General features: G+C 39.3%; 1 protein-coding gene across 1 annotated transcript; it reads left to right on the top strand.

The window, feature by feature from the left end:
- Nucleotides 1-8,996: 8,996 nt before the first annotated feature.
- LOC147603970 (uncharacterized) lies at nucleotides 8,997-10,735 on the top strand. The gene has a single exon (XM_086796125.1). The coding sequence runs from the start codon at nucleotides 9,346-9,348 to the stop codon at nucleotides 10,465-10,467; it is 1,122 nt and encodes a 373-aa protein (XP_086652251.1). The 5' UTR covers nucleotides 8,997-9,345; the 3' UTR covers nucleotides 10,468-10,735.
- The last annotated feature ends 9,268 nt before the right edge of the window (nucleotides 10,736-20,003 follow it).

Here is a 20,003-nt window from a genome sequence, read left to right as displayed (position 1 = left end):
TTACTTCATCTATCATTCCATGACATAATTAGGGATCCATCAGTGCAGCCTAGTCCCATGGGTTAGCCAACCGCCCAACCACTGTAGTGATGGAATCCAATTAGGAATTCGGTTAGGTTTTGTCTCGGGTACCAGGGAAAAGAGTTCCCAGGCCCCCTAGCCGAAATTTAATGCAAACATAAAACTAGTCACACCACTTAGACACCCAATATGAAATTGCCTTTTTCACAAATTCAGTTGTCTTTAAAACAATCATTTAATGAAATCATAGTGTCACTGATCATAATCCTCCAAAATCTCTGGTTGAATCCTAATTTCGAATCATTCCTTCATCGGTGTACCTATGGCATCATTGGCAACCAGAACGCTCACTCACCACTTGTCCACTCAGGGGCCTTTTCGATGGTTCCTAGCTCATAGTACTTGGCAATATATTCACATATCAAAATGGAATCTCCATTGAAGATGAGCAAGATCAACCAATGGATCCATATAAAAAGAGCCATGGACTCATCCGTTGAGGACCAGCAGCAAGGTCAATCAACCAGATCCATGCCCGAATTCAGAAAACAACTCGTACTCCTTGTTCCAATATCTTCCACGACGCACGTGTAAGTATCTTCGGCAACCCAGAGCCCGAGCACCGTATGGTCAGCACCCTCTAGGATCCTTCGCAGGTCACCTAGCGCTTCACTCATAGGCCGCTTCCTTGGTTCCTCATCCACTGTACCGGAAGCTCACCATTTAAATCGGCTGGTCAAGACCTCGGCCGACCTTGCTACACGAGATGTCCTCCATTGACTCTCCGTTAGTTGTTGCAACTTTAATAGATTAGGTCTCCACGACCTCATTTTCAAGACGGTCAAAATGCTTCCCCAGCATTCTTGACATAAAACAATCATTTAAAAGCAGGACATAAATACAGTTTCTATAACGAACTCTCGTCTTTCCATATTGTTCCACATCAATTCTCATTTATTTCATATATATTCCCATTCTCATTGGAGAGATAGAAGTGTTAAATTTGTAGCAATGTGATGAGCTGTGGTGGATCAAATGCTAGAATCAATATCATTAACAAAGAGATTAGATGATAATTAAGACATGATTAGTGATGAGCAATTAACTGATAGCTTAATGTAGGCATAGATAATCAAAAACCAGCAAATTTTCATTAGGCCAATGCCTCAATTTATAGAGTTTACATCCAAGTATCCAATCACACTGATTTCTCCTTGATTCACTCCATCTCTTTTGTTTGATTCTCTCCACCTCTCCCAGAATATCTCCACACCTCCTAGATCTCCTCATGCTACCCTTTATTCTCTCCCAGTAGATACTTCTCACCTTTTCACAGGTTCTCTCACATTTACAGATTCTCTTTTACAGCCTCTTGCTAAGGGCTTGTTCCCACACACACCCTATTCACTTGTATATTTCAACACCTCCCCTCAAGTGAATACTCCTAGCACACCTGGACCTTATACCAAGTTTTCCTCTTACTTGATAGTCCGCGACCAGTGCCTTAAGTCCCTAAACTCATAATCCTTGACACACTCTCTCTCTCTCTCTCTCTATGTGTCCAAGGAGGCTACTACAAGTGCCTGTGACCTTGACTAAAGTGCTCACACATATACATCTACCACATGGCCTACATCATCGGTGGCTTAGAGGTGGTTTTACTCTGTTGGGACAGGTCACATTGGGTTGTGGGGTCTCTCTCTCTCTCTCTCTCTCTCTCTCTCTCTCTCTCTCTCTCTCTCTCTCTCTCTCTCTCTCTCAGAAAAGATGATCCGACTCCACTTCCTTAGGAGCCTCCATGAAGTTTGCCAATGTCATTCCTTCTCCACTAGGTTTGTTGTAGTAGTCTCTTGCCATGTGTCCTAGCTTTCCACAGTTCTGGCAAGTGAAGGTCCTTCCTCCTACTCTGTCTCTTCCTCATCCTCATCCTCGAGAGAATCCTCCTCGGGTGAAGAATGCTTTTTCTTCTCCTGCTGTTGAGTCGAGTCATTTCTTCTCTTTGCCTCTGCTCTCTTGCTCTAGTAGAGCTCCTTCTATCTCGTGTAGCTTCAATTCAAGTACATTCTTTAGTGTTGCTACAATGTTTTCATATTCACCTTTGTCCACACTCTTCAGAGAAGCACTCCTAGTGCCTCATCATCTTCTACCTTTTTGCCAATAGCTGCCAGTTTGTTGCTTAATACTTTTATATTTGTTCAAGTGTGTGATTAAAGGTTCACTTTCCTTCATATCCAATTTGTAGAATTTCATTGACAGATTTATCTTTGAATTTTTAGCTTGTGTGCCAAATAATTTATTGAGTTCATTCCATGCATCTTTTGCCCACTGTATCCCTGTGATGTGATGAATGATTTCATCATTTAAACTAAGTACGATAAGTCCTAATGATTTTTCATTCCTACTCTTCTACTCATTTTTCCCTCTCACCTCTGGGCATTCATCTCTTCCCTCAACTAGCCCCCACAGATTTTTCCCCTCATGAGAAAATACATGGTTTTTGTCTGCCATGTGTAAAACTACCCCCCATTAAATTTGGCTATCTCTTATGTCGTACTCATGATGATGTGAAGGGGGTCTTACCTCTTGATCCAATTTCAAGATTCAAGGGTAGTGTCTATCCTTTTACAACTCAATCTGGTGTTTAGGTGATGATTACAATAGATTTATCAGCATAAAATCACCAGAAATTACATTAAATCAAGGGTAACAAATCTGTATAGAATGGTTGGAGTATTAAACCATCTCTGAATTGTAATCTGAAGTTATAGGGATTTATATCAGATACCTAATAGTTAATTTGAACCCTCAATTACACCAAAATATAGTGATTAGTATTGATGATTAATCACTAATTAGCAAATTAATCCTCTATTTTGTGTGCAAAAAACAGAGTATACGGGGAGTCTAGATTTGAGGCCTTAGAGTTCAAATGAGCTCAAATCCTTTCAAGGCCATCAATAGCAATTAGTCTAGTATAGAGGATTAAGCCAAGAAACACAAGATTTGACCAAACATTGAATACTTAATCTCTGTTTTACCAAAGTCACCTGTAGATTTGATGAAGAGCTTGGATCTCACTGTAGACTTGGTCAAATCTAAATCTGTCTCTTCACCAACTTGTAGAGCACCCTTGAAAACCTCTAGGGCCAAGAGGAATTAGACCCATTGTTGCAACTCGAGCAACAGAAATATCATTTTTTCCTCAGAAAATCGACGTCTGCAAATTAACAAAAAACGGCTGTGCTTGGCGGTTTGGCAAAATTTCTTGATGGGCTGAAGCACAAGGGAGGTGGCTATGTATGGCTAAGAGCTTTTGTCCTAATGTTTCTCCTGGAGGGAGATCAAGCCCCTCCACTGGCTAGGGGTGCAGAGGTTAGTTGAAAAAGAGGTAAAAGAAATCTAATTATCTACTAATCCTAATTAGCTAAGTGATTAGCAAGATAATGGGCTTATAAACTTGATGGATTCTAGGCCAGGCTCTGATACCATGTTAAATTTGCAGCAATGTGATGAGCTATGGTGGATCAAATGCTAGAATCAACATCATTAATAAAGAGATTAGATGATAATTAAGGCGTGATTAGTGAGCAATTAATTGCTAGCTTAATGTAGGCATGGATAATCAAAAACCAGTAAATTCTCATTAGGCCAATGCCTCAATTTATAGAGTTTACATCCAAGTATCCAATCCCACTGGTTTTTCCTTGATTCACTCCATCTCTTTTGCTTGATTCTCTCCACCTCTCCCAGAATATCTCCACACCTCCTAAATCTCCTCATGCTACCCTTTATTCTCTCCCAGTAGATACTTCTCACCTTTTCACAGGTTCTCTCACATTTACAGATTCTCTTTTATACCCTCTTGTTAAGGGCTTGTTCCCGCACACACCCTATTCACTTGTATATTTCAACAAGAAATAGGCTCCTAGACATATGGTTTGTCCATGCACTGTGGTTTAGGCTCTCTCGCCTTTGGGTTTGGGGTCCCGTGTCTACTACTAGGGAGGTCCTCACTCTCGATGGTACTGTCAAAGACAAGCACCATTTCACTCCACGCGGTATTTACTGATGGGTCTGATCTGATTTGCGAAGGGGCGTATAAAGAGCTCACTTTGTCGAAGAAAGGGTTATTTCTCACCAACCTAACCAAGCATAGGTGCATGGGAATATAGACTTACTGCTTTGAGCCCCCTGAAAAAAGATGTTTTTTCTTTTTGGGAACGACCGTACGCTTGTGAACAAATGGGTTAGTGTGTGTGTGTGTGTGTGCGTGCGTGTGCGTGTGCGTGTGTGTGTGTGTGTGTGAGAGAGAGAGAGAGAGAGAGAGAGAGAGGGTTAGAAAGTAACAGAAAGAGAGTTAGAAAGAGTGATTTAGAGAAAGGTAAAGAGAGTAAGTTAGAGGGAATGAGTGAGTGTCACAGAGAGAGAGAGAGAGAGAGAGAGAGAGAGAGAGAGAGAGAGAGAGAGAGAGAGAGAGTGCGTGTGTGTTTTAGAGAGTTAGAGAGAGAGTTGGCCAGTTCGAGAGAAATAGAGAGAGTAAGAGAGTTTGAGAGAGTTAAAGGGAGGGGGAAAGAGAGAGAAAGAGAGAGTGAGTGAGTGAGAGTGAGGTAGAGATAGAGTTAGAGAGAGAGTGAGTGATTGTTTTTTCAAGGGGAAAAAAGAGAGGAGAAGAAAGAGGAAGAAAAGGAAAGGAGAGAGAGAGAGAGTGCAGAATTAGTTTTAACAATATGTTTTTTGTTTTGTTTTCAAGGGGAAAAATAAAAAAGAGCCAAAGAGAAAGAGAGAGAGAACAACAATCAACCCTCTGAAGGTTTGGGCCACTCGTATTCATAATGGAAGCTTGCATGGTTTTTTTTTGTGAGGGTCTATTAGACATATTCACTCATACCCCTCCATTAATTAATTCACATGCCCTACTTAATTATTGGAGAGGTAAGGTTAGACCTTAGGCTAGGTTAAACCTTAGAGCTCTCTCTTCTTCTCCCTTGGCTACCTCTATGTCGCCCACCATCATGATTTTTCCATTGCCCTCTCTTTCTTCATCATCCCAACCTCTCTGTATGTCTCCTTCTACCCATCCTCTTCCCCTAGGTCATTGTGATCATCTCCCCTAGGATGTCGTGCTCTCTCTCTCCCCCTTGGTCATTGTGCCCATTCTCTGCCTAGCTATACTAACAGGAAAGCTTCTCTCCCCACATCAATCTTCCAAGCAAACTCTAGACACGAGCTCCTCTCCCCATATCGCTCTGCCAAGGGAGCAGTCCAGAAATGAAGCATCTAGATACAACCGCCTTCAATCACGATTCTTTAAAAACCAAACCAAGGGAGCAGTCCAGAAATGAAGCATCTAGATACAACCGCCTTCAATCACGATTCTTTAAAAACCAAACCTTGATTTTTCCCCTAACATTCGAAAAGCAAGCCCTTAATCATCTAACTAATTAATAGCCCCCAAAAACGTTTGGGATCCAATAATTATTATTCACAATAGAAGCTTGTATGGTTTTTATTTGTGTTCAAGCAACAACTACTGTATAAGCATTTGTTGTGGACTAGAGTGTACTCACTTCTAGTAGGTTCAATATGCAGCAATCATGCAAATATACTTATGAAAACAAATCTATGCGGATTTAATGTCGTAATGGTACTAACAATTGGTATTAAGAAAATTTGATGCTATAGCCAATGTAACGCGGCCGTGGTGTCTAGTTTATGAGGGGAAAAATTTTGATGTGTGTGACTTAGTTTGCAAAAGGAAATTGTAACAGTTACAAGGCCAAGTTTCGTGGAATCTGTCTGTTCACGCGCCACCCGCATGCGCGCATTTCCACGCGCCGGTGGCCACAATCCAGGGCCACGCGAGCTCGAAAACAGGACTCAGAGCTGTTGTGGAGGACGGTCCGTGTGGTTTTTGCACAGTTCGAGAGGTTTTTGTAGGGATCAAGGAGCTGTTACCATGGTTTTCGCAGATTCTTTCGGTGGTTCGATTCGCGATCGTTTTCAACTCTGCTTTAAGCGCTGGTGGCCAACACGATCGAGGGAGCGCCGGTGGATTTCTTTGGCCACTGTTGGCCAAAGAAAAGGGCCACCGCCTGCGAGAACAGGCCTCCCGGCGCCCATTATCTGTAGAGCGACAGCTTCTTCGGCGAGAACGTATTTGTTGATGTGAGCACCAATCATTGTTGCAAATTCAAGGGAGTAAGCGAAGCTACCACCACTAGATTCTTGGCAAGCAAAAAGCTAGTGCACCCTTGTCGCCCTTTATGTATGTGTGTCCATGTCTGTGACCTCGCGCATCTCCTTTGGCAGCAAGAAAGCAACGTGAGTGGAGGGCGTAGTTTATTGTGTGTTGGGTGGCTTTCCTGCCTGTCATTTTGATAATCCAAATAATCTGAGTTGCGGTGCTTATCTACTCAAGCGCTCATTTCAATGCGATTCAGGTTTAATTAAGCCAAGCTTCGGTTGACTTTGTAGAATGGAAAGCTCCGTAGACAGACATTTGTCCTGCCAATCTGGCTTTAGCTTTTGCAAGATTAGTACTGCAACTTGCAACCACTAGGCTCTAGCTACTACTCTGCATGATGCAAATACTGCTATCAAAAGCTTGATATCGGGCATGAAGCTGAAATACAACATGGAATTGTTTCTTGGGCATGAAGCTGTTTATGAAAATTGCAAGTGGATGACTTGCTGTTTGAGAAAATACAACATGAAGTAGTAAAAGTAGCTACTTAAAGATAAAAAGTTTCCATACTACTTGTAATAAATGGGGATGCATGTTGAATTTGCCAACTAGGTCTTTGTGAGAGTATATTATAGTGTCGGTATTTGATTTCTCTAGCAAGTTAACACTTTAGTTTGGCTCACGGAAACAAAAAAGAAAATGGTATAAATAAAGATAATTCAGCTTTGTTTTCCTTTTATAATCAGGAAGTGATGTGTTTTAGGCTTTTTGTCTTCATATACCACTAGAAAAGCAAGCGATATTGGGCAATCCTCTACCATCGAGAGAACTCTCACAAAGGAGAGAGAGAGAGAGAGAGAGAGAGAGAGAGAGAGAGAGAGAGAGATCAGATCCTAATACCCCCTTATAGCAAAGGGATACAAACACACACACACACACATTGATAGTCTATGTATTAGACTATGCATTATATCAAAGGGATACAAAAACACACACACACACACATATTGATAGTCTATGTATTATATCAAAGGGATACAAACACACACACACACACAGAGTCTATGTATTAGAGCCCACTTCATATAAGCAGTTAAATGTAGAAACAAAGAAGGATTGTTGAGAGGGTGTGTGTGTATGTGTGTGTGTGTGTGAGAGAGAGAGAGAGAGAGAGAGAGAGAGAGAGATCAGATCCTAATGCCCCTTTGTACCAAAGAGTATATCAAAGGCATACAAACACACACTCACACACAATCTGTGTACTAGAGCCCACTTCATATATGCAGTTAAATGTAAACGCAAAGAAGGCCTATCAAGAGGGTGGGTGTGTGGATGTGCAAGTGTGCACGCACACGCACACGCGCGCGTGCAATAGAGAGAGAGAGAGAGAGAGAGAGGAGAAGAAGAAGAAGAAGAAGAAGAAGAAGAAGAAGATTCTTTAACGTCTCGGGAATAATCCCAACTGCTATTTAGTGTATCAGACAATCAGTACGTTTTGAACTTAGACAAGTCTAGGAGGGGGCGAGAGAGAGAGAGAGAGAGAGAGAGAGAGAGAGAGAGAGAGAGAGAGAGAGAGAATCTTGATGTTGGAGCCCTTTTCATCAAAAGTAATAAAGAAGACTAGAGATTAATCCCACAACTACTATTTAGTGTATCAATCAATTAGTAGGTTTCAAACTTAGGCAGGTGTGAGAGAGAGAGAGAGAGAGAGAGAGAGAGAGAGTTTGTGCTAGATCCCTTTTCATCTAAGAGTAACGAAGAAGACCAAATATCTTTTGATGAACATTAAATGTGTGTGTGTGAGAGAGAGAGAGCGTCTTTGTGCTAGAGCCTTTTTCACCTAAGAGTAACAAAGAAGATCTTTTGATGAGAAAAAAGAGAAAGGAGAGAGACAGAGAAAACAAAGAAAATTCTTTAATGTCTCGGGAATAAACCAAAATGCTATTTAGTATATCAACGAATTAGTAGGTTTCTAACTTAGGTAGGACCGTGAATGAAGTTAGAGAGAGAGAGTGTGTGTGTGTGTGTGTGTGTGTGAGAGAGAGAGAGAGAGAGAGAGAGAGAGAGAGAGAGTTCATGTTGGAGCCCTTTTCATCTACAAGTAAGGAAGAAGACTCTAGAACTTTTATTGAACATTGAGAGAGAGAGAGTCTTTGTGCTACAACCTTTTTCACTAAGAGTAACGAAGAAGACCGGAGATCTTTTGATGAACACAAAGAAAGAGAATCTTTGTGTTGAGACCAAGAGCGTTTGATGACTTGAGTGTCTGAAAAAAAAAGGATTCAATTGGCTCACCGTCCTCGAAATTTTTTCTATGACCTTCCATGGGAAAGAGGGGTCGTAGACTCCACTGCCCCTTGTGTGATGTCGGTGGAGCACCTGGTCAACGGAACCCCCATAAGCTCCACTCTCTCTTGGGGGGACATGGCTCTAAAGTTTGGCTATATGAAATGCAGGGGTTTTTTTTGGTATAGGAAAAAAGAACCATATATATATATATATATATATATATATATAGTATATGATTTTTTGGGCCCACGAGAATATAGATGTAATGGTTGTAAATCCAAGGGAGTAAAGCATAGCTAGATTCTAGGCAGAGCAAAAAGCTAGGCGCGGCTTTTGTCGCCCCGTGTGTGCCAGTATCCATGTCTATGATCTCGCGCATCTACTTTGACAGCACGAAAGCAATGTGAGTGGAGGGGCAAAGCGACTTGTTGCCTGCGGGTCTCACCTTGCAGTGTGTGCTTTTCTGCTGTATCTAGGGCGCCGTTTACTGTGCGTTGCGTTGCCTCCCTGCCCCATTGTTGTGTTAATTCAAATAATCTCTTAAGTACCCAAATGCATCAATGAATGATTTGATTTTGAGTTTAAGCGCTGGCATTAAGATAAAATCATCTTAATTTTTAATCAACACACTGCCGCCCCGGCCCACGCACGCTAGCTCTCCAAGTTGCAGCACCTTGCGGCTGTACTGCGGTCCCCCTTTGCCTACCCACTGTTGCATGCCATACTACTGTTACCAGCAATAAAGAATAAAGTTCTACTGCTGGCAACCTTGCGGTGCTTATCTACCCAAGCACCCATGATCATTTCAATGCGATTCATGTTTATTAAGCTTGGCTTTAATAGGTTGTAGAATGGAAAGCTCTGCAGAGGTTCCTGCTTTTTCCGGATTAAGAGATGATGCAAAGATTGCTGATCAGAAGCTTGCTACTGCAGGTGGGCATGAAGCTGTATGGAAAGATTCTCATGAGTTCAAAGGTGGAGATGATCATGCGCACTTCACTGCCTCTACAAGCTCGTGTATTTCAATGGAAGGGCTGTTTCCAAGCTCCATTTGCGAGAATGCAAGAGGCTTGAAAGCCATTGGGTCTTCTAAGAGGGTCGTCAAGAGGCAGAAGATCAGACCGAAAGTCCAAAGATGTGGAGAAAGCAAAAGCACCGAGCAGAATCAAAGTGACGTGCAGTATCATCATGCAGGAGCCTTGTACTCAAGCCTTATAAGAAGCTGCGACCCTTGCCCTTGGATCGATTTCTCCTTTCTACTGCAAAATGCAAAGGGTGAAGCGGCACGAACAGAGGCTTCCGATGCTCATGGATCTGCAAACTGCATGGATCTCTTGAATCAAGCAGAGAAGCGCACAAAAGAGATGCTCAACAGCTCAACGTCAATCAGAGGAAAACCTACTGCACAAATTAAGCATCATATTACAGCTTGTAGGCTGACATCGAAGCCTTCATTCGGCTGCAAGGACCGCCATAGCAAGGTTCCCACAGCAAGGGGACTCAGAGATAGAAGAGTTAGGCTCTCCCCTTCATGTGCTCTTCAGCTGTTTGACATCCAAGACAAGCTAGGGCTTGATCAACCGAGCAAAGCAGTGGATTGGTTGTTGGAGAAAGCAAAGCAGGCCGTAGAGCAACTTCCTCGTATGATGCTTGATAACAATTCATTAAATCACACCTCCACACCTTACCACAAGGATTATCATATTAACACAAAGGTAACGCACCACCCTTCCCCCTCTTCTAATTCCATTGATGAGAGCTTGGAATCAGGACCCCAATTCCCACCTCTTCTGAACCACAAATCCACTTCAAAGTTAACAGCTCGATGTAATCTAATTAGCGGTAATGAGAGCCTTTCGCTTAGCTTATCTTCCATGTCGAATTGTACTAATGATCTGGTTGTTATAAATAGTGGCCGGGAAGGCCAAACACCCATCAGCAAGGGATTAAAGGGCCTGCAAAAGAAGCTATAGCAAAATCTTTCGTCGTGACCAAGCCACCTCTTGCCTTAGAGATTAAATGGCTTGCAAAAGAAGCTTTAGCAAAATCTTTCATCGCGACCTCAAGGGGTAATTACATAGATTACCCGTTTTTATAGTTTAGATTCACCATCCCGTTTTTATAATTAGATCCACCCCTTCTGCCATTTTGTATGGATTTTTTTCACTTCTTCCATTAAAAAATCTCTATTATGTATGTATATTTTATGGAACTACCCAAGCAATTAAAACCCTTCTCTTGAACTCATGTGCTATCATAACCACCCCAGCGATTAAAACCCTTTCTCTTGAATTCACATGCTATCATACATATTCTTGAGTGACTAGTGAGTCCTCTTAATACACATTTAATTTCACTTGTTCTATAGTCTAAGATCTTGTTTGGAACTCATCACATGTAATTATTTAGACATTATGAAGGCGTCTTACATTAAATTTGTTGAGTTTATTTCTTCTCCATTACATAAGCTAGGTTTTACTACATGCATATAAATGTGTATGTGCATGTGTATACAAGAGAAAGATAGAGGCTATTTGACCAAAATGGAGGCTTCCTTGATATACTATTGTTGTTTTGGGCATGTTAACATCATACTTCATTGATATATTCTCCACTACTACATGAATGCACATGGCCACCAAGCCGTAAACTTAATACATATTTAAACATTGTACAAAAAGATATAACATACACAATGCATAATCCAAAAGCTTTGCAAAGTTTGACGTTTAGGAAGAGTAATTCAAATGAACTATATACACTTTCATCATAGAGGATAAAAAAAGAAGGCTAAGGAGCTCATCGTATCACCCAATATTTCCCTTAAAAATGTTCTTGCTTTTTGAGGTTATACATTTTCCTAAGTTTTTTCTGTGACATGTAAAATGGCATAGTTTTTCATAGTGCACGAAGTTACCGTGTGTTTCCCTATGACATCCATGATGGTGGTAGAAAGAGAAGAATAAAGAATAGGTCATTCAAAGTAGGATTTTCATAGATAAGGGTTTCATATAATGTATGTTATCTTTGGTATGCATATAGATAACAGTACATGTAAAGAAGATCATGGTGCAATCAAGGAAAGGAGTGTTTTTTAAAAAATAAAAATTCTAGGCATAGATTCGCTCTTTTCGACACTGTGAAGGTCAAGCTAATTCTTACTTTGATGATAACTACATTTTCTCCAATAGTAAGAATGATGGTGATGGCAAGCTACAACAAGCGATGATGATGGCAATAAATAGTTGCGATAGCACACTTTGTATGATTTAGCTATAACGATACACATCTTAATGGTGTAATGATATGCATAGGGAGATTAAAGATTAATGGATATAATAGTAGGCAGCTAAAGATTTAGGTATAATAATATGCATAGGGAGATTAAAGATTAATGGTGGATATAATAAGCATTTTTAAATTTGGCCACATGTGGCATGATTTGATAGGTCATTATTTTCATAGCCATGAAAAGACTTAGTTTTTCATGGCTTGCAAAAATTTAAGTGGTTTGTTTCCTTTTGGTCAAAGAATGTTCAAAGAATGCAAATAGCACACTGATGTGTCAAAAAGATGAGTGCAAGAAAACATAAAAAATGCAAAGAAGTTTTTCGTGGCATGAAAAATTAGTAGTTTTCTAGGATGAAAAAAACCTTTGGTGTGAACATTTTTTGAGTTTAATGATTATGGTGATGTTAGAGATTAATGATGTGTGAACAACAATTTTTCCCTTTGATTTTCATGGCGTTAAAATCTCCTTATTTTTCACGGCATGAAAAACCAATGTATTTACGCCATAAAAAACCACTATTTTTCATGTGTGAAAATCTTCTTCATTTTTTTTTCTCTTTTTAGAGTGGCTTGGAGGGTGGAGAGGTTATGGGTACCTTCAACATTGGCAATTTGTGCTCAACATTGTGGCATAAAAGTCTTCAAGTAAATTTTCACCATGTAGAAAACTCACTGGTTTCTAATGTCTGAATTTTTTCTTCCTTTCTAGATAACTGACTCCTGACTCTCTTTTTTATGGAACTCTTATGATGGTTTTGGGTGTTTATATCCAATTATACCTAGATTTTCCCCTAGGGCTTCATGGTAAATGTTGAGAGAGATTTTCCAACTCATTCTTGAGACATTATAGTTCTTTTTCCATCTAGAGTATGAACATGTCCATAGAAATTGTAACACATGTGTTCTTGTGGATCCATCCCTTTAATAGGGTTGGGATCTTATGGATCCATCCCCTAAATAGGGCTAGGTTCTTATGTTTCTGCCACCTTATTCTTTCCCTTCTTATAGGTATTACTTGTTTTACTCCAATATCTAATTCTTAATTAGTGCTTTGTTTGCAAGAAGGTTCTTGTGGCTTCATCTCCATATTTTCTAAGGTTCAAGTGTCTTTTTGCTAGGACTGTCCTTTGCTTTTGGGGTGCTCAAGTATCCCTTCCTTGGTTGTAAACTTTGTGTTGGCTAATGAATTAGCCCTAGCAGCTCACTGCCAAATGATCTACAAACTAAGTAATAATGAAGCCACCATAAGTAGGAGTTCTCCTTGTAACTATGTTATGGTCGGGTAGTACCCAAATCTAGAGTAGAAGAGTAGGAGAAAGAGTGAACTTGTTCAAGAGAGAAGTGTAGCTGGTGGAGATGGTTAGAAGTTTTCTTGAGACTATTGTTGTCATGCATGAGCAATATTTTAATGTGAGGTTGTTCTTTGAGTAATGTATGTGAGGACTGATGGAGTCATGTGAGCATTGTTATGTCCTTTGAAATGTAGTTTTGAAAGACTAGGATTATTTTATTACCATGATGCACTATGCTTACTCATAATGGCTCCAGTCTGGTTGCTTTCATATTGTTGTTATCATGCTATCTATAATGTCGTATCATGTTAATGAAAGTAATCTTTGCATTCTTATGCCTTCTTTGCACTCTCGCCTATTCCATTCGGTCACTGTCTAGTAAATACTAGTCTAGTTGTGCTGACATTTCTTGTCTTGACAATTTTCCATGTGGCACATAGACTATTATGGCATTAATGATCACAATATGGCATTGGGCTAGCTGATAGAACCATTATAGTGGTGGGCTTGATTGGGCGGTAACACTTTTGGAAATCCTACTAGGGAATACCACCTAGGGGATCTAGCACCACCATGAACCTAGGGGAAGAGTAACACCTAGGAAGAGCGAACATTAGCTCAATAATGGGAAGGTAGCACTTAAAGTTGATAGGAAGTGATGTCTGACTCTATGAAAAGAATAGGCTCCTCTAAAAGAAGGCATCCAAAAGTGCCGTGTTTTCTTCGTGTGGATGTTTATTTTTCATGATTCGAGAGTCTCTTATTTCTAGTGGTAGGCATGTTTAGAGTGTAATGATTAGCATGCCTAGAGGTATAGTACAGTTGCATGACATCTAAGGGAGTAGTTTTCATCTAGTCTATATGGAATATGGTGGTGGATCTTTAGCAAGGGTACATGGACGAGCATAGATAAGACTGGATGAAGATGGTGTTGGGATGTATCATCCTTACCCAAATAATGTGTTAGGAGAACATCTACTTCTACAAGAATTACCGGATAGGAATTATCAGAGAAGGAGAAGTTAAAGTGGAAGGTCAATTTCAAGATTAAGAAGATGCAGATCTAGAAGAAGAGGATCAAGAGTCTCAAGAAGAGAAAGATCCTAGTGAAGAGGAGCTAGAACAATGAGATAGAAGTTATGAGGAAGTAGAAGCCAATCTAGAACTAGAAGCAAAAATACTCACTATGGTTTTAAAATACCCCAAATTCAGAGGAAAGAGTAATGAACATTTGGATGTGCATGTGTTCTCATTTGAGACCACATTTTTGGTAACTAGGTGGTAAAATAACCATATGGTATGGATAGTATGGTCTCAACCATCTCCAGACTTTTGAAGTATTGAAGGATGCATTCCTTAAGGGATTTTAAAAAGATACTACAACCAATCTCAGGGGGTTCACCTAAAAATATGTAAGTGTAGCACGTGAGTTCATTAAGAGGGGTATATTAATTCAAAAAAGTTATGGAATTACATTTACAAGAGGGGTTTTAAAACCAATTTTGAAAAACAAAAACATAAGTTTATGAAGAAAAAGCGTTCATTTTATTCATAAAAGTATGTAAGTGTAAGGGGTTTTTTTAATACCGCTTGAATGCATGTGATACAACATAAAATTTCTTAGAGGTGAACCCCCTGAGCAATCAATCAAGTGATAGAAAAGCTACAAAATTTGAACAAGAAGAAGCTACTAATTGAAGCCTATGTAGTAGAATTCAGTGCATTACTGTGAGACTAGATTGAGCTAACATATTGCAACCACCTTGAGACAATGGTTTATTAGTAGATTGTGTTCTCAATACTCTAGCTTGCAATAGCATAAGGTAATCTGGGTACTCTTAACATTTGAGAAAGTGGTAGAGAAATTATAGTCAGAGTGGAGAGAGAGTCTTAAGAAGAAGCCCAAGAGGAAGAAGAAGAAGATTGAGAAGGGCAAAGGAAAGGAAGAACAATTTGAGAGTCGGATTATCGAGAGCATACTTTTGATGGGGACACCAATTCACCATTTGAGGTCAAAGAAGAGCAGAAAAAGAAAGGCAAGAAGCAGGAAGTGGATGTTCAAGAAGTACTAAAATCCACCCTAGCTAAGATAATCAAAGAGCATGTGGGTAATAGCGATTATGAACTCAGACTTGATGTTTGGTGCACGAAGTAGTGTAAGAACCAGGGTCATATAAACGAGAAAATAAAAATGCCTTCTACCCCTAGCGATGTACCATTTGTAACAAGACTAATCAAACAATTGACAAGTTATATTGAATCAAGTAGTAGCAACACCATAAAATACGACAGAATACCATAGAATACCAATCAATTTTAAACAAGGAGGAGGTGGAAGACATGGACCAACAGTAGCAAGATTGGCCTAGGACATAGAAGGAAAAACTTCCCAATCTAGCAACGGCATCAATAGGTGTTGCATATTGAAGACATCAATGTAACATGGACCCAATTGTAGCTATAAACAAGATAAGATTGGATGCACCACTAGAAATTTTAAGAGAAGCCCTTAGAGATAATTATTATAACCAGATCATAAGGGCATGTGTCAAAAAATTCAAGAGAGAAACTGGTACCAGAGAATATGAAGCCAGAAGAATGGGTGGGACAATAGAGGATCTAACAACAGGTCACCAAGCTTGTCAAATAAGCACAAGGAGTGATCACAACAATGAAGGTGAATCTACACCATCTTGGCTTCACCAGAAGGAAGGAAGAAATAGTCATTCCAAAGAAACCACAATAAGGTGGTAAACCAAGGTAAGGAGGAATGGGTATAAGAGCACTAGAAAGAGCTAGAAGCAACCCCGAAGAGGATGGATAAGAAGACCATCCGTCGAGACACTCTAGAAGAACACCAACAGTGGAACCCAAAGATGGAAGTAAGGGATTGCTAAAGAAAAGAAAGAGCAAGGGAAAAGGGATAGATAAGCAAGTCCTACCAAGAACAAGCGAAAAAAGGAGAGAAACACAAGTTGGAAAGGGAGAGACAAGAACATTCTTCTAGTTTCTCTTGCCAAGAGAGATTTCAATAAAATGAAGCTTTCAAAAGACTTCATTAAAATTCAGGAGGATATGACCTTTTAGAAGACTTCAATAAAATGAAGCTCAATATCACAATGGATCTATCTCTAGGTCCAAATTATAGGAAAAAACTACTGTAAAAATTGGTACCCCAAAGAGAAGCTAGTGGAGATTGTTGGAGAAAGAATAACCATCCATACTATGGGGGTGATCCTCATTTTTTGGTCATGTTATTTGTTCCCAAGTGGGAGTCTTTTGATGTAACATTTTGGTGCCTATGTAGATTTATAATGCAAAAGCATCTAACTCTTTTGGTCACAAACAAGACTTAGACATGAGCACTTAGTTCTAGAACCGTTTTATATATATATATATATATATAAGATTTTTCAATGACGGGGATTCTTGTGTAAAGCTTGAGTGTTTAAAAAGGAATCTAAGTATTTAATGAACCCTCCCTGTTTAATTTACATGGATACTCAGGTCCCGAGGATGGAGCCACATAAACATTTAAGATATGGGAATAACCAAAGATTTAGATGATCAAGAATTTACTAACTTATGTATATTGAAGGAAATTCCGGATGGGGGATGGACTCCTATCCAAGGGATGTTGCTAGCCTCTGTGTAGGGGTAGTGATCAAATCATGCCACTAATTTCTCACTAAAAAGAGGAGACTGACTAAGTAAGGAATTATGTGGAGTAGAGAGGTCATGCCCCTCCTTGGGTCCCCCCACTAAGTGCCCCCAGGACAAGGCCTAGTGATACAATCCTACGAGGGGCCATGACCCATGACTCCTAGGAGAGCTTGAAATTGGAGTAATCTAAAATCCTATGGATCATTCAGGTATTAGACCCAAGACGTACCGAGGCTATGAACCAAGGTATCTAGAGTAGAGCTACAGTGTTAGGGGCAACCAATGAACTTGCACAATTACGAGGATGGGCCTCATGTGTACGAAACCTTATCATAAACAAATTTGGATTGGAAATGAAATTGAAAATTGTTTGTTGACTTGAATGGAAAGGTAATCCCATATAGAAGTTTTGGGCGCACCTACTCGGCCACAATTTAAGTGTGTGTAAACACTTATGGCCATGTATAAAAGTTAATTTCTCTCATAAAATGAAAGGACACTCAATGATGAAACAAGGCCATAAAGGAAGGGAGAGTTAAGAAGGAGGTTGAGCCTTGAAGACCAACAACTAGTGATCAAGAGGAGGACTCTAAACAAGTCTCTTCTTGATTCGAGAATTATAAAGTCCAAATCAAAAGGTGTGTGCCCCACTAATAAAAAGGAAAAAACCGAGGACCCAAGAGTTAGACAATAGGATGCAAAATAAGTGGATTTAGCATTACCTGGGGAGGATCCCAAATTGGTGTGGATACGACAAACTTAATCCAAGAGGAGGAGACAAAACTTGCAGCTATTCTAAAAGAAATAGAGGTTGTTTGCTTGGAGCTATGAAAATTTAAAAGTAGTCCCTCCTAAGGTTTTCGGACATGGAATCATGAGATCATGACAGCATGGCGCTTGAAAACAATGGTGACGTGGAGCCAGAAAACATTAACAATATGTGGTGGGTGATGGCCTCTACTACACCACCTACAAGCACATAAGAAAAAGACATGATGGGATCAGAAGTGGGGGACACTAGGATCCCATCTCTTAGGGCTCCAACTAGACCTACAACTATCCTTAGACCTCCACCTGACTCAATTGTATTCCTGCCATGGGATACATTTACTTTTTCAAGTTAGCACACACATGGATCTTACCATTCTTCTTGTGCACAATCACAACTGGCGATACCCAATCTGTGTGCTCAATCTTGCAAATGAACCCCGCGTTGATCTGTTACATACTCCATGTGACTTGTATCCTCAAAACCAGGTGGCTGATCCATATACACTTCTTCTTGCAAGTTGCCATGCAAGAATACATTTTTTACATCCATCTGATGTAAAAACCAACCTTTAGCTACAACCTTCGCAATCACAGCTCTCACAGTTGCCATCTTTGCAAACCGGGGGGGCAAACGTCTCCTCATAATCAATCCCATGTGTCTTGTAAGATTCCTCCCTCCACCTTTTGAGATGTAAAGGTGTAAGAATCTCTCCTTCAGTATTTGTAATCATCTCCTAATTCAGAATGCAAGAAAACATTATTTTTCCTTGTTTTTGGTCTAAAGAGAGAAAATATTCTAGAGAGAGGTCATACAGTTTTGAAATATTTTTGGATAAATAATTTCTCCCAATCAATAGGAATAGATCCCTTGAAACAAAATCTTAAAAAGAGTTTTCTAATGTGCATTAGAAGTTAATTGAATTTGTGTATTAGACATCTTGGCCTAGGGGTATATAATTTCAGAAAATTTTGATTAAGGTCCAAATAGTGTTCAAAAAGGGCCAATAAGGTTAATCCAAGTGGTGGAATAAGAAAAAGGCAAAGAATAAAATAAAATCCTCCAAAAAATGAGTAAATTCTCACATAAGATGAAGAGTTGACTAGTACTGGGATTTATTAGTAAAAAAATGTGATTTATTAGTATAAAAATAGAATTTTGGCACCTCAGAATGGGGGGAGGGGGCTCATGAAGGAGGCACGTAGAAATCACATAAAGGGAGCATTTTTAATTCAAAAAATGAGATATTTCATCTTCCTCCTTTAAAAAAATGAGATATTTCATCTCTCCTCCTTCAAACCTCCTCTCTCCTCTCTCCTCCTCTCTCGTCCTTCAAACCAAATCAAAAAAAGTGAGCCAAACTAGTCTAAAACTTGTCCAAAATGGATCAAACTAAAGCTGGAAGCCTCTAGATTCTAGTTGGATGGTAGCCTCCCTCTCCTATAAATAGACCCCCATTCCTTTGTATTTTCATATTAGAGTAACTCTATGCTAGTGTAATTTTTAGTTTAGTATATTTCTATTATCTCCCTACTTTGCCTTCTCCATTGTGAAGCTTTGGGGCTTCACTAATCCTCTTCTTCTCTTGGAGATTACCCTCTTTTACTTTGCCTTCTCCATTGTGAAGCTTTGGGGCTTCACTAATCCTCTTCTTCTCTTGGAGATTACCCTCTTTTACTTGGTGGCCAAGCTTCTTCTTTGAGGACTTTACATTTTTCTAAAGAACCAAGCCAAAAACCAAGGGTAAGCCTAAAACAATGGTGTTTTACTCTCTTCTAAATAGTAATCTTCTTCCCAACCCCTCTAATGCTTGGGAAGCATTTTAATCTATGGTAATCTTCTTCCCAACCCCTCTAATGCTTGGGAAGCATTTTAATCTATGGTTTTTTTTAAAAAACCATGCTTTTATTGATTATATTGTTTAAATGGATTAGTGCTAATCTTTTATGCTTAAATGTAATGTTTTTTATTTGTAAATCTTTCTTTTTGTAAATGGATTAGTGCTAATCTTTAATGTAATGTTTTTGATTTGTAAATCTCTCTTTTTATAAGAATACTCATCTTTATGGATTAATCCTTCTTGGAAAGATAGATCTTAGTCCTAATCTCATTTTCTTAACCAAAACTCTAGGCCTAACAAGCTAGAGATGGAGATTAATCACTTTTATGATTTTTAACCTAATTAAAATGAGGATTAGTTCGTTTATGCTTGTTTTATGTTAAGAAAATTCATATTTATTCATTCTAAAGTGAAAGAGAGCTTGTGCTAACATTCTTATAATTATTTTCATATGGAAGTCATATTTGGGTAATTTTTCTTAAATAAACAAGGTGCTTAAATGTAATTATGTTTATGTTTAAGCTTATTTTTATGCATAAACTAGTTTTTATGTTAAAAGGGTTATTTTAACCATTTTTAATTCATAGAAAATACGGAGAAGTTATGGAAAAATTTTATCAGTATAAAATGAAGGTTTATGCATAAACAATTTTT

The sequence above is a fragment of the Cibotium barometz genome, chromosome 63 (genome assembly GCF_041138505.1).
Source record: "Cibotium barometz isolate CiBa-2024 chromosome 63, ASM4113850v1, whole genome shotgun sequence".
Classification (NCBI taxonomy): Eukaryota; Viridiplantae; Streptophyta; class Polypodiopsida; order Cyatheales; family Cibotiaceae; genus Cibotium; species Cibotium barometz.
This window is presented reverse-complemented; position numbering and strand designations above follow the sequence as displayed.